The sequence below is a fragment of the Phalaenopsis equestris genome, unplaced genomic scaffold (assembly GCF_001263595.1).
Source record: "Phalaenopsis equestris unplaced genomic scaffold, ASM126359v1 Scaffold000054, whole genome shotgun sequence".
NCBI classification, from domain to species: Eukaryota; Viridiplantae; Streptophyta; class Magnoliopsida; order Asparagales; family Orchidaceae; genus Phalaenopsis; species Phalaenopsis equestris.
Genome location: NW_018164496.1, coordinates 1,472,004 through 1,492,975, shown reverse-complemented (window position 1 = coordinate 1,492,975; position 20,972 = coordinate 1,472,004). Strand labels below are relative to the sequence as shown.

The 20,972-nt window shown below is 36.9% G+C and overlaps 2 protein-coding genes across 8 annotated transcripts in view; one reads left to right on the top strand and one right to left on the bottom strand.

Moving 5' to 3' along the window:
• The window catches only part of LOC110019235 (chaperone protein dnaJ 49-like), a 33,446-nt gene extending 13,850 nt beyond the window's left edge, over positions 1 to 19,596 (bottom strand). For 5 of the 7 annotated variants that reach the window (XM_020716822.1, XM_020716825.1, XM_020716824.1 and 2 more), the window contains exons 1-2: positions 19,379 to 19,596; positions 18,046 to 19,199 (exon numbers count right to left, since the gene is read on the bottom strand). In XM_020716822.1, the coding sequence (XP_020572481.1) occupies positions 18,061 to 19,197 (1,137 nt within the window). In that variant the 5' untranslated portion in view covers positions 19,198 to 19,199; positions 19,379 to 19,596 and the 3' untranslated portion in view covers positions 18,046 to 18,060. Of the gene's footprint in view, positions 1 to 461; positions 576 to 18,045; positions 19,226 to 19,378 lie in introns of those variants that run through there. The other 2 variants (XM_020716829.1, XM_020716823.1) reach the window with 2 other exon arrangements.
• Positions 15,234 to 16,087, top strand: LOC110019309 (uncharacterized mitochondrial protein AtMg00860-like). The gene is made up of 3 exons (XM_020716930.1): positions 15,234 to 15,315; positions 15,468 to 15,531; positions 15,649 to 16,087. The coding sequence occupies exons 1-3, from the start codon at positions 15,234 to 15,236 to the stop codon at positions 16,085 to 16,087; spliced, it is 585 nt and encodes a 194-aa protein (XP_020572589.1).
• Positions 19,597 to 20,972: the final 1,376 nt, after the last annotated feature.

Sequence of the window (20,972 nt, the reverse complement as noted above, 5' to 3'; positions counted from 1 at the left end):
TGAGAGTTTTAGAAGATGGTGTTGAGACTTGCAATGCTTTATAGAGCATAATACTAGTTTGTAAAAGAGAAGCATAAAATAAAGTGTTGCTGAGATGAGAAAGCTCAAGTGGATGAGTGGCTTTACTCTTAGAGACAAAATACAAAACGAATATATATCAATGAAAGGGTTGTTGTAGCTCCAGTGGCATACAAGGTTAGAGAAAGACGTTTTAGATGGTTTGGTCGCATTAAAAGAAAACCATCTAAGAACCCAATTCGGTTACGACAGTAATGTTTTAGATTTGACTTATGTTAAGAAAGGTAGAGGTAGACCTAACAAGACTTGCATATGTTGTATAAAAAATTATCTTAATTTATTATAATTAAATAAAAATATGACACTCAATAGGACAATGGAGAAAAAAGATTCATATAGTCAACTCCACTTATTGGGGTAAAAGCTTGTTGTCATTTTTGTTAGTGGTGGTGGTGGTGTTGGTGAGTTTGAAGAATCTTGGTCATGGTGCCTTATGATTAAAATCATGTGCACTTTTTAACTGAGATGGGAAGAGCCAACAAATCCTATAAATGCCCCTACATAGAGGAGATGCCAGAAGTCAACAAAAAATCTTCACTAGCCGGAATTGTCCATGACAAAACAAAAATGATTTCATTAGATCATTTAATTTGATGAAAATTAAAAAAGAAAAAACACAAAATGAATAAATGAACACTAATCATGTGTGACATGTCATGCAAAATGAATGGCAAGAACCAGAACTGAAGACATAAAACTTATGGGGAACCCGGTAGTTTGCCAACAAACATGGACTTATCCTTTCAATGAACATTTAGATTGTTCCCCACGAGTAAAATGACCCAAATTAAACACAAACAAGAAATGTTGAACTTCCAACGGACTTTGCTGTGAACTTCAAAGCTCGCTCCTAAGCAAAGTCAAAACATTCTCGCCATTTTTAAAACTCTCCTAATAGTTCAAAACACTTGAGAACTCTTTGAGCTGAGCTTGACTTGTGAGAAAATGAACTGAATAGTCCTATTTATAGGAGAAAATTTCTTCTGGGGCCCATCTCATTAAAATAAAACTCATATACAGGCAAAACTATGATGCTAAAAAATACCTAATGGAAACTAATCCATGAACATTCACAATCTGATCAACAACAAAATCAAACAATCGAACATAATGCGAATATAAAAGTTCAAAATGAAATATTTGTGCACATTTTAACAAAAATCATTCACACAAGTTAGATATAGGTAATTTTCCAATGATTCTTGTATAACATGAAGTAAACCAACTTAGCAAAAACACTTTGTCAGTCGTGAAAGTGACATTCAAAATGAATACCTACTCAAATATAGTGCATTGATAGTTATTCACATGCATCAGAAGATAACCTTCAAAATATCTTGAATAATTTGCAAATGCACCAAAAGTCATGCCAATGCATCATATAATGCAATAAGAGCCATTCAAGTGCATCACATAAATGCATTAAAAGTTGTGCAAGTGCACAAAAGATGTGCACATCATTTAAAAGATAACATCAAATTGCTAAAGAAAATCATTTGTTGCACATGATTTGTGATAAATGCACTATATGTCTATGCTAAGATAATCATGCATGAAAATGAACTTGTTTGAATGTGCTTTAACGAATGTGCTAAAAATTCAAGCATAAAATCCAAGTATGTTGTACAGATTACGGATAAAATAAACTCAAATTTGCACCGTGTTAAGAAGTGTGCAATTGATTAAACTTCAAGAATACTTTTTTTAAAATTCAATCTCACCAACATATTGTACGCACACACTCGAACGAGATGCTCTGCTAGGGTCATAAGTCTCATTTTGCAATTGTGATCTTCCTTATCATAAGTGTTGGAGTCAATAAAGCTTGTATTAAAGAATGACTTTAACTTTTCCTCTTGCCGTCTTATATAATAAATTTATCATTTCAGATTGGTAATCTAATATTTAACTGAGAAGATAGCTAAATTTTTTATTTATTATTATGTACAATCTTCAAGGTTTTTTTCTTATTTAGAAGAAAATTCAATTAAAACTGAAGACCCTTGATTGTTACACTTGTACAGTACAATAAGTTCAATTTACCGATGTTGTGAAAACCAGACCAGACATCAAATCGGAAGAAGGAAATGTTCAAGGTTCACTGGTTCGACCAGGTTTGAGTCAGAGGTTAAACCGGACGACGTAATAAATTACAAATTTATTTAAATATGACATAAATGATGTACTTTTAAAAAATTAATTATTAAAATATAAAATAAATACATCAATATTTAACTAATAAACACCACAATAATTTTCATAAATTATTTTAAAATTTAATAATTAATTTTCAAAAAAATTAAGTATGAAATATAAAAATCGCATTATGATAAAATATTGTTAGAATCTAAAAGGACTAAAATCTCCCAAGATATGTTGACTGTTCTTCCTCCCATTTCTAAAAATCCGCCACGTGACATTGAGAAGTAATTATTTCTACCACCAAACTCCATTATTACTCTGCTTTACTCGGTTTCCACTTTGCAATGCATTCCCTCTCCATTGGAAACCCTCCATGCAGAGCCCACTTTATATTTCCAACGTCGCTTAAGTATTAAAAATACATAATTGGTCTAACCGGCCGTTTTTTTTCCGGTCCCAAGCCAATTCAAACAGGTTCAAACCAGTTAAATTTGGTTTGATGCAAGGGTGGTTTTTAAGCTAGCCCGAAACAGACCACCGACCGGTTCTCGGTCGAACCAGTTGGTTCGGTCCGATTTTCTAAACCATGCAATTTACAGACTTTATCTACACACAAACATAAAATTAATATGATATATAATAAAATAAATTTTTAATCAAATTCAAACCATATACAAATCTTATATCTGATCCTTTGTAAGCGACTAAAGTCGACAAGATCCAAAGCTACAAAATATAATCATTCAAATAACCCAATAATGGGCATGTTGATAGCAAATCTCAACCAAAAGGGATCTTTATTGTCAAAATGCTCCTAAATTGGAAAAAAAATCACTTTGGGCATAAATCTCAATAAATAGATGAAATTTTAATAATGCTGCAAATATAGAGTTATTTAAGTGAATTCTATCTCCATAACATCTATCCACCTTTTGCAATAGTTTATCAAGAATGAAAATTTTAAACTTTAACTTAAATTCATAAAGTGTAATGTCATATTTAAAATGTCTATGATTATTTTCAGAAATTTCTCGTTAGTAAGAGCATGATAAATGTGCTTTAACTATATTGCTTTCTCCTATCACCGAGGAATTTTGATTGGGGTGTTTGCCGCAAAATAGTACTATTAAATTAAAATCATAACTAGAATTAACAAGTTTTCTTACGAGTCAAATCCTTTAAGTGGTAAGTTTAAAACATATGTGCGTGGGTGCGTGCGTGAAAGAGAGAGAGAAAGAGAGACTACGAATCCCCACTATCCATACATTCATATTAAGTGCTGTGAAAAGTGTTTGCTTTCTTTTATTTGAATCATTCTAAACAAATTTTAACCAAGTAAACTTTTGTCAGCTCATTGTTCTTTTAGCACACCCAAAAAGCTTTAGCTCATGTTCCACATATTTTTCTATAGGTAGTACTTACACTATTTTTAATATTAAACTTCAATACATGCTAGTCTCACCTCTTTCTAATATAGTCATTTCTTAGTACATTGTTGTTTATCCACACATCCATCTTAAAGTTCACATTTTTTTCACCACTTAACTACCAATGATTTATTTTAATCATTGAATGCTCAAATTCATATAGTATATTTAGACCACTGGCAATTTTATAGAAGTTATATTAAAGCCTCTATGATAAAATTAAATATATACATCCCATAGATCTCCGTTTAACCACTCGAATAGCAAATCTAGAATACATATCACACATCACCTGATAGTAAAATAATATTGATTGATATCTCAGTTTCACATCCATTATATTGCAAATTTTATTATTCAATCATTATGCTCTTCATAGCGAGTCCATTATCTTCCAATAAAAATTCACTACTCTAATTTTTACGTAAATCAACACATGTTTCACCAATCAGAACTATACGCCAACTAATAACAAACATCAAAATATATCACTATAAATATTAGTTGCAATCATCTCTACGAACTAATACGAAGGACAAAAAAATTGAGCATTGATCCTTCGTGCAATATAATACAGAATAGAAACTAATTGAGCATATTACAATAATTTCAAATGCTAGCCATTGCTCCAGCATCTTCAATATGCTTGGACACTTTTTTTTTCAAGAAGTAGATTAAATCTATTCTTGCAAATCATTATTATATACCTTGTAAGAATAGATAAAAGTGAAATATATAAACTCGTTATGTTCCTTATGCTTTTTCAATCAACACAAAGAACTCACATTATGGATATTTTTGGCATAATTTGCAGTGCCTATATTCCACTACCTTCTCTTAACCTCGTTGTAAAACTCAAACTTAGTACTCACCACAATCTTCAACATCTCCTTCATTTGTTTAAGGTTGATGCCAAAATATTTCTACTCCAATCATTTGACATTCTCATTATAATAAAATGACAAATGATTGGTTGATCATTGAACTCCAACATCTACTATAATTCTCCAAATCTTATTTGATATCTCACGCTAATCTAAAGCTTTGTTTTCATGCCTACTCTTCAAAGCTATCTCCAATTCAATTTTTGGATTAATCTAATGAAATACTTTATAAGGAAATTAGATATGAAGCAGACACAAAAGTTCTAGCTATTTCATAGCCCATATTCAGATTGAGTTTGAGTGAGCACTCAAGAGGAATGGTTTGGATTAGGCTTAAATCACCCCAACAATCCAAACTAAAACCATATAATGAAGATATCTTCATCTTTCCAACAAAAACAAAAATCACACGGTAATTTTTTATTGTTGACAAAATCCTGCCCAGCTGCTTCTTGTGTCAAGTTAGGTCCTGTGCAAGTTTCATCAAAGTCCAGTCTGGGTAGAGGCTTTAAGCCTAATTACTAAAATACAGCCTTAACTAATCACATTCTGAACGCTGCCAAGTTATAAATATATAATTACTAATCTAGTTGTGTGGTTCGATTATCCCTCTGAATCACCTTAAAGATAAAAAAATCAATTTCTTCTAAAATATCTCTATTTGAGATTAAGTAGCTCAACATTAGAAAATAACTAAAACTTCTTCTATTCCATAGAATGTACTCATTGTTGTGAAATAATATGCCATTACAGAACAAACTATAAGTTCTCTCATACTATAATATCACTTATTCCATATTTATCATGAATCAACTCATAATCCAATGGTATAAAGCCTATTCATTTAAAATCATAATAATTATTATTATCTTCTCTTCCTTGGATAAACATTATAGCAGATCAATCACATCTTCCAAAATTGATTTTCAAACTATCTTCCATTCCAGCTTGAGAAGGTAAGCACTAACCACATTTATGATAAGTTTATTCAATAGTTAATCGAATAGGTAATGGTTACAACAATACTATTCACATAAAAAAATTTTACCTTGAAATTCATTATCCAAAGCTAAAATCTACTAAATTCGTTTTATTAACAGTTCTTGATATATAATGACTTATAATAGTTCAAATGTCATCCTTGAAATTCATTATCCAAGACTAAAATCTACTAAATTCCTTCTATTAACAGTTCCTGATATATAATAACTTGTAACAATTCAAATGCTATCGAAACTCTTTACATTAAACTTTAGGAATACATAAATTTATTCCTTTAGACATTGTGCCCCAAATTCTCTGAAACTACCCACTCAAATTCCCCAAATTGTAGCAAAAATAATCTTATTTTAATAACTACCCAACCAATGCTCAGCTTTCAATAAATAATACTCACTAGTGATATATCACATGCAATGATGACATAGCCAAACCATGCTTATCCATAAAACAACATAAAATATATTTTCCATTATTTTTTCTTCTGGCCTATTTTTCATCCATATCGTCATCATCACAATCATTAGCTTTGTCCTAACTAACATTTTTCCCATAAATTAATCAAAGTCAACGCAGCAGACAGTCGGATTCCTACTGCCCATTCGTTCAAAAATTAAGATGGAAGAAAAGTCACAAGGTCCCGGGAGAAAGTAGGCCGCAAGTTATATATATAAACCCACACATCAACGTTACAAAACCAACTTTGACCCAGCTATTTGAGATTAATAGTATTTAAATTTGAGCTCAAGAGGCAAACCTATTTTGAAGCCCATCTAGAAGGCGGAAAACCCAAGTCTCATTTGGGATGATTTCAGCCCTTGGGCCCTTGGGCGGGGCTAATTACATAAGCGAGGAAAGGATTTTTTTTTATTTTTTTGGGGTGGGTGGTGGGCGCTGAAATTATAGATCGCCTCTTGTATCTTGATTGTTTGCTTGGAGATTAATCAAATTGACACTAGTTTGGGCTTTCTCCTCCATTTCTTGCAATTTATTCGCTGATTTTGGCTCCAAATCATAACAAATTTGTATCAGAGCTAAAATCTTGGAGAGAAGGCCGCAAGAGAAGTAGATGCTTTGGAGAAGAGATTGGAAGGAGAAGTAAGGCAACTTGAATTCGGGATGAGGGAAGGGTCCTAAACCATAAAAGGAAGGTTTTCATCCATGAAAAATTGGTTTGAGTATTTGGAGGAGATGAGGAGGCTTATTGAGATGCAATCCAAAACCCCACCAGCGGTTCAAATTGCAAATCATAACTACGGTTTAACCGAGAATTCTTGGCCCAATCTAAAAGTAAAGAGATAGGACGAGAGGAACATGAGAAGGAAAGTATCCACCATCAAAAACACTCCTCCTAGGGTTCCAATGGAAAATGGATTAGAAATTTTTGATAAGAGACTTGGTCCAAAATAGGAGGAAGGGGTTATGCAAGGGATATGAAAGAGCACAAAGAAAGAAGGATAAAAGTCGAGATGGCGTATGGCTATGATCAAATGAAGGATTTTCACCTTAGATATATGGAAAAAACCACCAAAGGGAGAGAAAATTGAAGATGTTCATCTTCAAGGGGGAAGATGCAAATGATTGGGTGTACCAGCTGTAGCGATATTTTGTGGTAAATGGGCTAAATGGAGAGGAGATGCTCATGACATCAGAGTTATGTTCGAAAGAGAAAGTCCTAACATGATTTCAATGGAGGGAGGGGAGATGCACGATTAGCTTGTGGGAGGAATTTAAGGATTGCTTGTTGGAATGTTTTTGAGCCATTCAGGAAAGAGACTTACATGAGAAATTCTTTCCCTTGACTCAGGAGAGGGTTATCATGGTATAGGAAGGGATTCGACTCATTCTCGGGATAGCTGGGAAGGATTTCTGAAACAGTATAGGAAGAAAATTTCATGAAGGGTTTAAAGCCTGGCATACATGCAACCCTCCGACTGTTAAGGTCACAAGGATTGGGAGACAATGGAGCTAGCCCAGATGGTGAAAGACAAGGACTAGATGGAGAGGGCCAGTAGAACCAACAACATAAAAGGATTCCATAGGAGCACGACATTAAGGACAAGAACTAGATTGTTGGGGGGGTGTTTTATTAGGGCTAATCACCTAGGGATTGATTTTATGTTTTGACTCCTACAGTTCTCTTTTTTTCTACATGTTTCTAACAGCGTCTAGGGTTGTGGAGAGTCGATCAACCTCTCAAATTATAGTTTGTTTACTTGGAGATTAATCAAATTGGCACTAATTTGGGCTTTCCTATCCGTTTCTTGCATCTTATTGGCTGATTTTGGCTCCGGATCATAACAAATTGGTATTAGAGCGAAAATCTTGGAGAGATGGCAACAAAAAAAGTAGATGCTTTGAAAGAGAGATTGAAAGAAAAAGTAGGGCAACTTGAATCCGGGATGGAGGAAAGGTTCTAAACCATAAAAGGGAGGTTTGCATCCATGAAAAATTGATTTGAGTGTTTGGAGGAGATGAGGAGGCTTATTGAGATGCAATCCAAAACCCCACCAGTGGTTCAAATTGCAAATCATAACTACGGTTTGACCAAGAATTCTTAATATTGGACGAGAGGAACATGAGAAAGAAGGCATCCACCATCAAAAAAGCTCCTCCTAGGGCTCCGACGAAAAGTGGACTGGAGATTTTTAATAGAGGGAGTTGGGCCAGAACAGGAGGAAGGGGTTATGCAAGGGGCATGGAAGAGCACTGTTGACCTCATTTTTGAGGTCATTACCTTTTCCTAGGATACTAGGATCTAGCTTTAGGAATTCCTGTCGACTATTTTAGAAAACTAGAATTGGGACCCACCATTGTAGAAATTCCAAAACACTTCCTATTTTTCATGTTATGTCTAGCATTAATGGCCCAAAACCATCGTCTTATGTACGAGTAGGTTAAGGGTTATTGTGTGAAGACTCAGGGAGAAGTTCCCAATAGATTTTCAGGCACTAGGAAAACATCGTCACGACTTTATCGTCATATACACACACCAAATGCACCAAATTCACAAAATTGCACAAGATCGGACTTAAATTAAACCAAAAAAATGGGTGAAAATGCGAACTTCTTCGGATAACCCCCGATGACGAAATGGATTGCGCCAACGCGTCCGGGACACCAATTTTAGTAGGAAATGACACCCATATTGTCATATTTCCGACACGAGCAAATTTACACGCAAATCGATAAATTCGTCAAAATGACCTCCGAAGGCGAAACTGATCGCGCCGACACGTCCGGAATGTTAAAATCACCTAAAAGAGACATTCATTTTGTTGTGTTGTGACGAACGAATAAAAGGTACTAATCGAATTTTATTTTAAGAAATATTAAATATTTTATATATTTACTATTTATAATATTAGGATTTATAACCCTAAGTCCTATTTGATCCTTACCCACGCGCGACATGTCTCTGCCTCGACCGAGAGCCGCTCAGGCGGAGCCCTAGCTTCCGGACGCTTCTCCTCTCCCGCGATTGGCCGCACCCAGCCGGATGATTGAGGCCTTGGCCGCTGAACTCGTCTCCCTCTTCCCTCACCCGCACCCGGCATTCCGCTGCCTTTCGCGCACACGGCTCGTCTCCTCGAGCTCTGCTCGACCGAGTAGCCCTCCAACTGCGAAGTTCCACCTGGAAGTTCCTCCTGGCCGGCTCTTCCTCTGCCCTAGGCTGCATTTCCTCTTGCCTTAAATCCTTATCATCCTCTCCCTTTACCTGATTTGCTGACCAAGGAGGCTGGTAGGTGATTGTCCCCTTATCTTCTTTGCTTATTAAATAGCCCCTTTAGTTCTCTGTAAAAAGGTTGGCCGAATTTTCTTGAGAGGGGGAGGTGCTGTCATTTTTTTTGTTGGTTCATCTTGTGTGTATGCTTGAAATATTTCTGGAATTTTGTTTTTTTTTTTGAAAAAAGTCTGAAAGAGAAAAGAAAGAGAGGGCTTTGAGAAAGGAAGACTTTTAGGAGGAATTTGGGTTTTCTTTCTCTCTACTTCACTATTGGAAAGACAATCCCTTTTTTCTTTGTTGTTTGAGAGGAGTTCTTCTTCCTCCCTGTTGTTCGATACCCTTGCGACGTTCTGTTGTTTGACACCCTTACGGTTGGAGCTAAAAACTGTAGGGGGTACTTGCGTGAGGCTCTCAGGAAGGATTTCTGTGAGGTGTTTTCTTCAATTTATTTTTAGTGTCTTGTTTTAAATCTGCACTAAAGAGGTATTCTTCTCCTCTCCTCTATTCTACACTATTTCGGATGGCATAAAAATATTTTCAGTTTTTTTTTGAAGCATGATTTGTGTATGTTATGTGATTTATGCATGAAATAGTCCTCTTGAACATCAGAATAGAGCATACCATGGTTGCTTTCTTTTCTTCTATGCTTAAGACATATGATATGCCTGATAAATGAAAGCATTGGAAGAGTAGTCTAGAAATGTATTTTTATTCCTTTATAAATGTCTATGAAAAAATATGTTTGGGGCTCATTTCACGTTCCTCTTGCTGCCCCCCTTGTTCGAATGCTTGTTGGGATGAAATTATCGAAACTTTTATTGTTGATATTCATGCTTACAATAAATGCTGGAAAATATGTTCTCCTAAAATATGTTCTCCTTCGTGTTCTCCTTCGGCCCATTTGGTGGTCTCGGTCTTGGCTTTTTCTTCGGGATTGAATTGGAAATATACTTCCTGTCTTACCCCATGTATTGGACTCGGTTTGCCCTTTTCTTAGGCTCGGTTGTGGCTTTATGGAATCTGATTTTTATAGCCCTGTTTTAACTCATTTAGTGGGGTCGAATTTAGCTTCTTTTTGGATTAAATGTTGGCTGGAAATGATTTCACTTGTTTCGCCTCTTTACTGAGTTCGGGTTAGCCTCTATGCTGCTTGGTTTTGCCCCTTTTACTGGGCTCAGTTTTAGCCTTCTTCTAGGCTGAATTTAGTTGAAAGTTTTATGTTAATTTTTTAGCCCATTTGGTGGGCTTGGTTTGAGCTCTTTTCGAAATCAAATTTATGCTTGAAATGCTTCTCTGTTTTGCTCCCTCTGGCTGAATTTGGTTTGCCCCTTGTGCTAGGCTCGGCTGTCCCCTTTTCTTGGGCTCGGTTTGGGCTCTTTTTAATGATTTATGTTAACTGGGATCCTTTACTGTTTGGATCATTTCTTAGATTTGGTTTGCTCCTTTATGTTGGGTTTGGGTTGCCCTTTTCCTAGGCTCGGTTTGGGGTTTTTACCCTTTTGCTTTGAGGCTGATTTGGTAAGGTTGGCTGTTGTCTTTGGCCTTGTGCATTACTTGGCGCTGCTGCCTTTGGGTCTCTCTTTTTGGCCCTTACCCGTGAATCTATGCTGCCTTTGGGCCTCTCTTTTTGGCCCTTACCAGTGGGTCTATGCTGCCTTTGGGTCTCTCCTCTTCTTGCTGCCTTACCCGTGAGTCCTCCTCTCTTTTGGCCCTTACCCGTGAGCTGGACTTAGAGCTTGGTTGTCTCTTTCTATTGCCTTGGTCTTGGATATTTACAAAAAAAAATTCATTTTAGGGAGATGTAAAAGAAAATGGGAAAAGAGCTTGTGATTAAAGTTGGAATTGGTATTGGCATAGCTTTTTGGAAATAAAAAAAATAAATAAGAGCTATTCTTTATGAATTAATCTTCCTTGTCTTATGACATATGAAGATTTCTTGAAACTTTATTTTAATAAATCATGAATTTAATATGAATTGAATTCATGTGAGGTTTGGAAATTCATAAGATTGATATTTGGAAAGGATACCCTCCTCGGGATAATCCATTTATGAAATGTGAGAACATGAAATCCTTCTTGGATTGATTCAGGGATCTATAGACCTTATTTAATAAGGTTTAAGTTACATTTTAAGGCTTTTAAATCCCTATTTGAGATTGATTCATTTTTTTAACAAGTTTTAAACGTCTTTAGACCGATGCATTCGCGATTTCATTTTAAACTTTATTGATTTGACTTGGTTTTAAAAATGGATCGATCTCCTTTTTTTCTTTTTTTTTGTTTTTTTTTTTTTTTTTTTTTAACGGTCAAATTAAAAATGAGAATTTCCGATTTAATTATTTTCAGAAATGATTCTTGGTCTTAAGGAAAATATGAGGGAAAAAAAAATAGAGAGAAGATTAAAAAATGAAATTTGATTCTTTGAGATGATAAAATCTAAGGAGGAAATAGGATAGTAAACCTTTCACCATTCATTTTACATAAGAAATATGAAATTGTAAATTGAAATAATAGTTTAGGGTTGGAAGAGAGTGAGAGTTTACATAACGAATAGAGACATAGATTGAAAGATCAGTACACCTGCATTTAGGTTCCTTAAGGTTTGAATCAACTTAAATCCAATTGCTCTAACTAGGATTGAAACACATTTCACACCCATTTTGCCAAAATTATAGGTTTACCCCTAGGTTTTAGGAGTCTGATAGGGAGCTAAGTTTGATCTAAAGATATTCGAGGATTAGTTGAAAGACACTTAATTGAAATTAGACACTTTAGAACACTTCAGGCTCAAACTAAAGTTTAGGCTTCCCAGGACTTAGGAGCACACCTTGAGAGAGTTCATCCTTCTAATGTTCAAATGAACCTAAGAAGCCAAATATCTTACCCCAGTTCATGAGATAATTAGGAACCCTAGCTTATAAGGACACTGAACACGAGGATGCGCTAGATTGTGATTCACGACTGATTTAATTAAATTAAATAATGAAATTCTTGTCTTAACTTGACCAAAACTGAAACCCAATGTTCCGTGATTTGAGCTTGAGTCTTACACTCAGATCTTTCTGGCAATTGGGGACATTCACAATATCACATATAAATCTTCTATTCTTGGTCTTTTATATGTGATATTGCATTTTATTTTATTTGTTTGTCTTTTTCCTACGATTTACCTTTTGTTTGTCTTTTTTTGTTTGTCTTTTTCCTACGATTTACCTGTTTTCTCAAGTTTTTCAGGTAGTGTTTTTTTTTTCCTTTTATACAGCGCATACTAGTTAAACTTAAAGAAGCAACGAGTCTTCCAGGTGTATAGGTTTGATTTGCATTAAAGTATTTTCTTTTATAAGCATGCTAAACTGTCATTCTTCTTTACTGTACAGTACATTGTTATTTTTATTTCATACTGCATGTTTTACTGCTTAGTTTTTGTACTATGCCTTAATACAGGATAACCTAGTGGTTATGTGCATTTTCAAAACTAAAACTAAACCAGGAGGTGCTACTACGAAAAGCTTGGAGTGAACATCGTGGGCAGCACGACGAGGAACAACTTCAGGGTGGACCAGCAACATCAAAACATTTTCACGTCACCGATCACCTTCTTTAGTTTAAATAGCAGTCCATAGGATCACCCTTTAGGCTTTTGCACAACTTTGTTGTGCAATTATAAGTCCTAACACTTTAGGATTCCGAGATTACCGTATAAGTCCTAACATATAAGTCCTAACACTTTAGGATTCCGAGATTACCGTACGGTACGGTGTAAATCTTCCTATCTTTTTAGGTTATTTGCACAGTCCGATATTGCGTAAATATAAGTCCTAAATCCTAAATAATTTGCAGGATTGAAATATCAAATAAAATCATTTCAAATATATAAAGCCAAACCATAGGATAGTTGGGAGGTCACCGGGGTTCTCCCTGAATCTGTGATATCCCCTACTTTTCATCCTTTTGGATTATATAAACAATTGTTCCTATTTTGAGCTACTCCCACTTAATTTTTCTATGTCCAATCTTGAAAACCTAAACTTTAAAACCTAAACTTTGAAATCTTTAAGATATAATTAACTATAGAGGTTTGCCTCTATAGGGAACCTGGAACCCAGATAAAATAAACTCTATCTATTTTTTTTATGTTAGGTAGGGGAACTTGTTGGTCTTTTTATGAAATATTCCGCAGACCAAAACGGATGTCACAAATTTTTTAGTCTAGGTGATTGAATCTCTATTATAAGTGATATATTTATTCTTCGAGATAAGTGTATTACTTGTAATATTGTATTCAATCATCTAAACAATTTAAAATGTGATATCCGTTTGGTCTCACATATTTTAAAATTAAAATGTTACTTTTAAAAATAAAAAAAAGTGTTATATTCATATTTAAATTATTTTCAAAATCACAAAATCATCACTTTTTCAAATCAAGAAGTTAAAACGGCCGATAGGCACAAAGTCGGGATGGCGTATAGCTATTATCAAATGAGGGATTTTCACCCTAGATATACGAGGGAAATCACCAGAGGGAGAGAAAGTTGAAGCTGTTCATCTTCGAGGGGGAAGACACACATGGTTGGGTGTACCAACTAAAGTGATATTTTGTGTTAAATGGGCTAAATGAAGAGGAAAAGCTCATGACATCAGGGTTATGTTCGAAAGGGAAAGTCCTAACATGATTTCAGTGGAGGGAGGGGACATGTCCGATCCGCTCGTGGGAGAAATTTAAGGATTGCTTGTTGGATAGTTTTTGAGTCATTTGGGAAGGAGACTTACATGAGGAATTCTTTGCCTTGACTCAAAAGTGAGCTATCAAGGTATAGGACGGGATTTGAGTCATTGTCGGGACGGTTGTGAGGGATTTCTGAAGTAATATTGGAAAAAAATTTCATGAAGAGTTTAAATCCTGTTAAGGTCACGAGAATTGGGAGATAATGGAGCTAGCACAGATGGTGAAAGACAAGAACTAGATGGAGAGGGCCAGTAAAACCAGCAACATAGGTGGATTCCATAGGACCAACCCAAACAATGTCATGTCAAAAGGAGGCGCCGAAAGAGATTAATATTGAGGCCCGTCCAGGGGTCAACTTTATGTGCCTCGCGAAAACAAGTGAAAGACAAAAGATCAAAGGGATTATGTTTCTGATGTGATGAGGAGTATGCACCAGGCCACCAATGCAAATATTGGATGCTCCAAATCCTTACAGTTTGTGATGGAGAGGAGGCACAGTGAGAAGTTAGAGGAAAAAACAGTGGCAAGAGAGGAGCATTTACACCTGGATGTAGCGAAGATATCCCTCAACTCAGTGGTGGAATTTAAACTAAATCACACCATGAAGATGAGGGGACATATCGGGAAGCTACCAGTAGTGGTGTTGATAGATAGTGGGGTCGCTCACAACATTATCTCAAATCGGGTTGTGGACCAATTGGGCTTGAAGTTGGTAGATACGAGAAGTTTCAGGGTCATGATGGGAATAGAGAAGGTGGAGAAAAGTCGAGAAATTTGCAGGGGATTGGTGTTACACGACAAGGCGTAAAAAGGGTAGACTTCCTTCCCATGGACTTTGGAAGTACCAATGTGATTCTAGGGATGACGTGGCTACAGACAATTAGAGAGACAAGGGTAAATTGGAAATCCTTAACTATGAAGATTAGGTTGGAGGGGACAAAGGAAGTGTTGAGTGAGGATGCTAGCTTGTGCAAAACCACGGTCTCACTCAAAACCATGGTCAATGTGATATGGGGAGCAATATTGGGCTATCTGGTGGAATTATTAAGTCTAGAGGAGATTCGGGATTCAGAGTCAGTAGAATCCCCCAAGTGTGTTCACCAGTTTCAATAGCAATTTTATAACATCTTTCAGCAGCCTAGCGGGTTTCCACATCTGGGGAGCACGAGCAAGTCATTACATTGAAGAAAGGGGTTTCTCCTATTAGTGTATGCTCATACTGACATCCCCAAATTCAAAAAAATGAGATGGAGAGGTTGAACAAGGAGATGCTCGAGATAGGGGTTATCAGGCCCAGTGTGAGCCTTTTTTTCCAGTCATATCTTATTGGTGAAAAAAACGCATGGTAGTTGGATATTTTGTGTAGATTATAGGGCTCTGAACAAGAAAATTGTTCTTGATAAGTTTCCTATTCCGATGATTGATAAGTTGTAGAAGAGCTTTTTGGAGCAGTCATCTTCTCGAATATTGATCTGAAGCAGGATACCAACAGATTAGGATGAAGCTAACTGATGTGCACAGGATAGCTTTCAAGACTCATGAAGGGTATTTTAGTTTTTGGCGAGAATGCTCCAGGCACATTTCACTCTCTCATGAACAAGATTTTTGGCCTTATCTCATAAAGTTTGTCCTTGTAGTTTTCTATGACATCTTGATCTACAGTCGTATGGAGGCAGAGCATATGAGACACCTGAGAATAATACTTAAGACTTTTAGAGAGCATCAACTATATGCCAACCTGAAGAAATGTTCCTTTGCACAGTCACGGGTGGAGTACCTAATGCATGTGGTGACTGAAGCTGGGGAAGCAGTGGACCAATCCAAAATTGAGACAATGTTGAATTGTCCTTTGCCTACGAGCTTAAAGGAGCTGAGAGGCTTCTTAGTTTTCACTGGATACTACCGAAAATTCATAAGAGTATATGATATGATTGCATGGCCGCATATGGAGCAGTTGAAAAAATATAGTTTCAAATGGGGGAAAGCAAAGACACGGGCCTTCGAACAGCTAAAGATGGCAATGACGAGTGCGCCAATAGTGGCACTTTCAGACTTCAGTAGGTCATATGCAACAAAGATGGATATGTTGAGACCATGTTGAACTGGCCTTTGCCTACGAGCTTAAAGGAGCTGAGAGGCTTCTTAGGTTTCACTGGGTACTACCAAAAATTCATGAGAGTGTATGATAGGATTGCATGGACGCAGATGGAGCAGTTGAAGAAATACAGTTTCAAATGGGGGGAGGCAAAGACACGGGCCTTTGAACAGCTAAAGATGGCCATGACGAGTGCGCCAATAATGGCACTTTCATACTTCAGTAGGCCATATGTGACAAAGTCAGATGTGTCATGATATGGATTGGGGGCAGTACTTCCAGCGACCTATTTCCTATTTCAGTTAAGTGCTCATTGTCAGGGCAAGGCTCAAGCTCGTATATGAGCGAGAGTTGATGGCTATTATTTTTGCCATTCAAAAATGACATCCCTATCTATTAGGGTGACACTTTATAGTCATGACATTTATAGAAGCTTGAAGTATTTGTTGGGGCTAAGATAATTTTGAGATCCAGTATTGCCTAGGAACGGAGAATAAGGCACAGATGTACAATAGAGAAAGGTGGAGGAGCCCAGCTAACAACTTCATCAATAACCATGGTCTTAGATTGGGAAGCCTTGATGCAGGAGAGTGAACAGGATGAGGGGCTGAGGAAAAACCTGGCAAAGTTGCTATAGAATTCGGACAATGATCCAAGATATGCATTGAGAAGAAAATAGTCACTCTACTAGGACGATTCATGCTATCGAGGGCATTAAGGTAAATCCCCAAACAGTTGCAAAAGTTCCACGCAGAGCAAATGGGAGACACTCAGGGGTACAGAAGACATACAGTCGACTGTCAGCAGAGTTATATTGGATGGGGATGAGTAAAGACGTAGAGGACAAGGGGGTGATATGTAATATGCCAAGGACACAAGTATTTGACTATAGCACCATGAGATGTACTGCAACCCCAAGCTTTACTTGAGAAGGTCTAGGAGGAGGTGACGATGGATTTTAAAAAGGGGTTATCACCGCAGAGGGATTTACTGTGATATTGGTGGAAATGGATTGCCTGAGCAAGCACACTTCATCCATTGCGACACCCATACACTGTTATCTTAGTTCTAAAAGGAATTATTCACCTTACAAGAGGTAACATTTAGAATAATTCTTCTAAGTCATTCTAAATTTTCTTTTGAACATATATATAAACATAATTGAAAAACATAAGCACTTATAACATTAAGAATTTTAATATCAACAACAATCTTTCGGGATGTAATTTTAATTTTAATTCTATTAATTTTTACAACAATATCTTTCAAACTCTTATCTATTACACCAACATCATTTCTAGTAGGATTCTCATCTAAATACCAAAATTTAAAATCTAAGTTATCAATTTTCTTAGTCTTTTCTCCAACTTATTTAGTTTCCTGAATGGATAAGATAATTACCCTTCTATGAATCATAACATCTACTAATTTCTTTATCGGTGAGATTACCTCAATTCCAAAATTTTATCTTAATATTAGTTTTATGAAATAACTTTTTTTGTCTACATCGTCCATAATAAGGAACTCTTACTTATTTAACATTACACCCGAGCGCCAGTGTATCGTCGGTCATACAACACGTCGCTTCCAGGGAGACGCTCTAGTATTTACAGAATGATTTAAATGATTCATGTCATATTTTTTTTATAAAAATGTTATTCTTTGAAAGGACGCCGTAGCATTTACATCTAAGACGATTCATGTCATGTCATGATTCTGATGAAGAATTAAAGGTGAAAATTTTCAATTCTAGATAAACTCAAACAAATGATAGAATTCCTAACTCCAACTAATTCAACACAACAGCAAAAGCAAAGATCCTAGAAGCTGCTACCACAAAATAATACCAAACCTGATAATAGTCTCTTAAACATGGCCAAATTCATATAAACTTCAAGCTGAATCATAAAATGCAGAAATAATAGAATAGCGCAGAATTGCTGTTAAGTAACATCAGGACAAACCTTTTGAAGCAAGCATCAAGCAGTTTCTCCTTCCTGAAACTTCTGAAGCATGTCACAATGAGGCGTCTGATGCTGGAAACCCCACTGCTTTCGCTGCAACTCAAGTCGACAGTTTTGCGAAAGCAAACTAACATATTCCCTCTGAATGCTTGCCTCCAATGCAACCCTTTCAGAACTTTGATAAGGGTAATCTTGCTCAAACTTTGTAGATTTCACATAAAAGGGGACACCCTTTGATGTCAAAACCTTGTGTTCATAAGGATAGGAACGGTTGAATGTGTACAATGGATCAGAGGATGGGAGGAAGTTGAACAAGATAAGAACAAGTATGGGCAGGATCTGTACAAGAGTACGTATGTTAAAATTACCAGAACCCTGCATCCCATGACCAACGTTGCCCCCCATGCCACCAGTACGGAAATGAAAGGTCCCAAAAGGAGTAGCAGCCTGATGCATTCCACCAAAAAAGTTTCTAAAGATCTCCTCTGCATCAATGTCCGCATCATAGAAGCCATTGGCATTGAATCCACGTCCATAAGCCTGGTGGTGCCGCGTAACAGGAGTAGGATCGTCGGAACCAGAAACATCATACCTTTGCCTGCTCTCTTCATTGCTAAGACACTGAAAGGATTTAGAGACTGCCTTAAACGCTTCCTCAGCACCAGGCGCCTTATTCTTGTCCGGGTGAACCTTCAATGAAAGCTTCCGATATGCCTTGCGAACATCTTCCACGGTGCAGCTCCGCTCTAGCCCCAATATTTCATAGTAATCCTTCTTCTTCTTTATCTCCCTAACAATAGCAATCTGCTCCTCTGTGTAAGCTGCAGTGGACGTAGACCCATTCGTGGAAGCTGCCGAAGACCTGCCCCTAGCCCTAAGAGTAGCAGAAGAGAAGGCGGCTGATGGAGCTTGACCAGCTTTATCAGGCTCATTCCTAGGACCATCAGACGGCGTCGGTGAAGTATCTCCGGCATCATCAGCCATGTCGGCACCACCTCCGCCGGCGAAGGAGAGGAGGTCATCAATACAAAGGGTGGGATCCAGTCGCCGCGCCTTGGTAAGAAATCTGAGCGCGCGAGCGCTATCCCCTGCCTCCAAAGCCTCCTTCCCCATCTTCACGCATTTCCGCGCCTCGTCTTTGTTCCCATCCATCACTAAACAAATAAAAAAGTTTATATCTCTGTGGCAATCGCAAAAATAGAATGAATTTATTAGTTCGTCATTTGCAAGACAAAAAGAAGAGAAGGATCCAACCGATAAGATTATCCATGAATTTGGGATCAAAATAAAGGAGAAAAAAAAAATGGAACTGAGATGCAGACTTCGATCTCACCAAAGCGAAGCGCAGTCCCAACAGCGCGAGTACAAGACGAGACAATAACCTTGGAATATACGAGGAAGCAGAAGAAGGGTAAAGGAAGTCGGAATCGTGTGAAAGGGGGAGAAAATTGGGAGGATGAACGGCTAAAGGCAACCGCACTTGCAGGGTAAACTGCAAATGCCGGCCACGCTCCGACGATCTGGCCCTAACTATTACTATAATGTTACTTTTTTTTTAGGCTTTTACCTACATACCATCTAAAATTTTATAAATAGCAGATTAATCGTTAAAAAATCAAATACTTCAATTAATAGTTAAAAATACAAATATTTCAGACTTCTGACGTACCTCTACGTGCAGTGCGGGGTATTCCTGATTTATTTTCAGGTTGTTTCTGGGTTATTTTTTAATAATCCTGAAATAACTCAGAAATAATTTGCACCACACGTATAGATACGTCAGGTGTCCGGACAGAAAATGCACGCCCAATAAAAACTTTAGTGAGGTGTCCGGAAAGAAAATGCCCCCCCCCCCCCCCTCTCACACCTTAACTTACTCATCTACATTTGAGTCACCACCTCTCGCTTACTGTCTCCTTACGCTCGACGTCATTCACCTCCATCTCCTAACCGTCGCTTGGCGTCTATATTTCTTCCGGCTCCGTCTCATTCACGTGCCACGCTCAGTCTCCTTACCACCCTATTTCTTTCGACCCCCGTATATTATACGTCTTCATTCCCTCCTCTCCTTCTAGGGAAGGACCCAGGAAGGTTCTAAGGGGGCAAATTCATTTTTTTATCTATATAAGAGGATAATTTCATCTTTTCCCCCTCGTAAAATATCAATTTTGTCTCTCTTAAAATATCACCTTGAACTTCGTTGCCCTGTAGTGCAAAATATCACCTAAACTTTAAGCATTATATATACAGACCAATCCATTCAATCTTTATGTGCATACATACAAAACTCTTGAAATTTGAAATTTACAAATAGTCAAATACAACTATAGCATAAGACCTGAATTTTGAAATACAACTATAGCTTATTCAATTCTGAAGTTACAAATAGTCAAATACTCAAGTATTCCCAACAGTGTCATCCAATCTCCCTCAACATATTGGAAGCTTTGTTTTTGAGCCCCTATCAGCATATGTAAATTCTGAGACATATTAGGTCGCATCAACAACAGGAAAATTTTGACTTAGCTTGCTAATCGAATTATTGCAAGTGATTTTGTGATGCCCCTCAGGAACCGTAATGACCACATTTGTGAGACAGTTTGCTCCTTTCGCTTTTACTCTCCATAAAACTATTTTTTCTCTCCTTACTCGCCCTTCTTTCAAGCCTTGATATATTTGGTTCAAACATATAAATATCATCGTTAGGTGTGATCCATTTACTCTTTCTTAAAAAAGGTGGCAATCAGATCATCGTAGGACATCCTACATCGATAGTTATATTGATAATGTTATAAATCAACTGATATATGATGTATGACTTGAGTTTGAAAAGAAAAGACGAAATATCCAACTGTATGAAAATACTCATCCATACAAATATGCCACGATGCTACATCTTTGTTGTCAATCTAGGCAACATAGACAAT

Excerpts from the sequence above, each read along its gene's own strand:
- LOC110019309 (XM_020716930.1), top strand. The coding sequence starts at position 15,234 with ATGGAGAGGTTGAACAAGGAGATGCTCGAGATAGGGGTTATCAGGCCC. Across the intron at positions 15,316-15,467 it reads TTTCCAGTCATATCTTATTG|GATACCAACAGATTAGGATG; the intron begins GTGAAAAAAACG and ends GATCTGAAGCAG. Across the intron at positions 15,532-15,648 it reads GCTTTCAAGACTCATGAAGG|TCGTATGGAGGCAGAGCATA; the intron begins GTATTTTAGTTT and ends CTTGATCTACAG.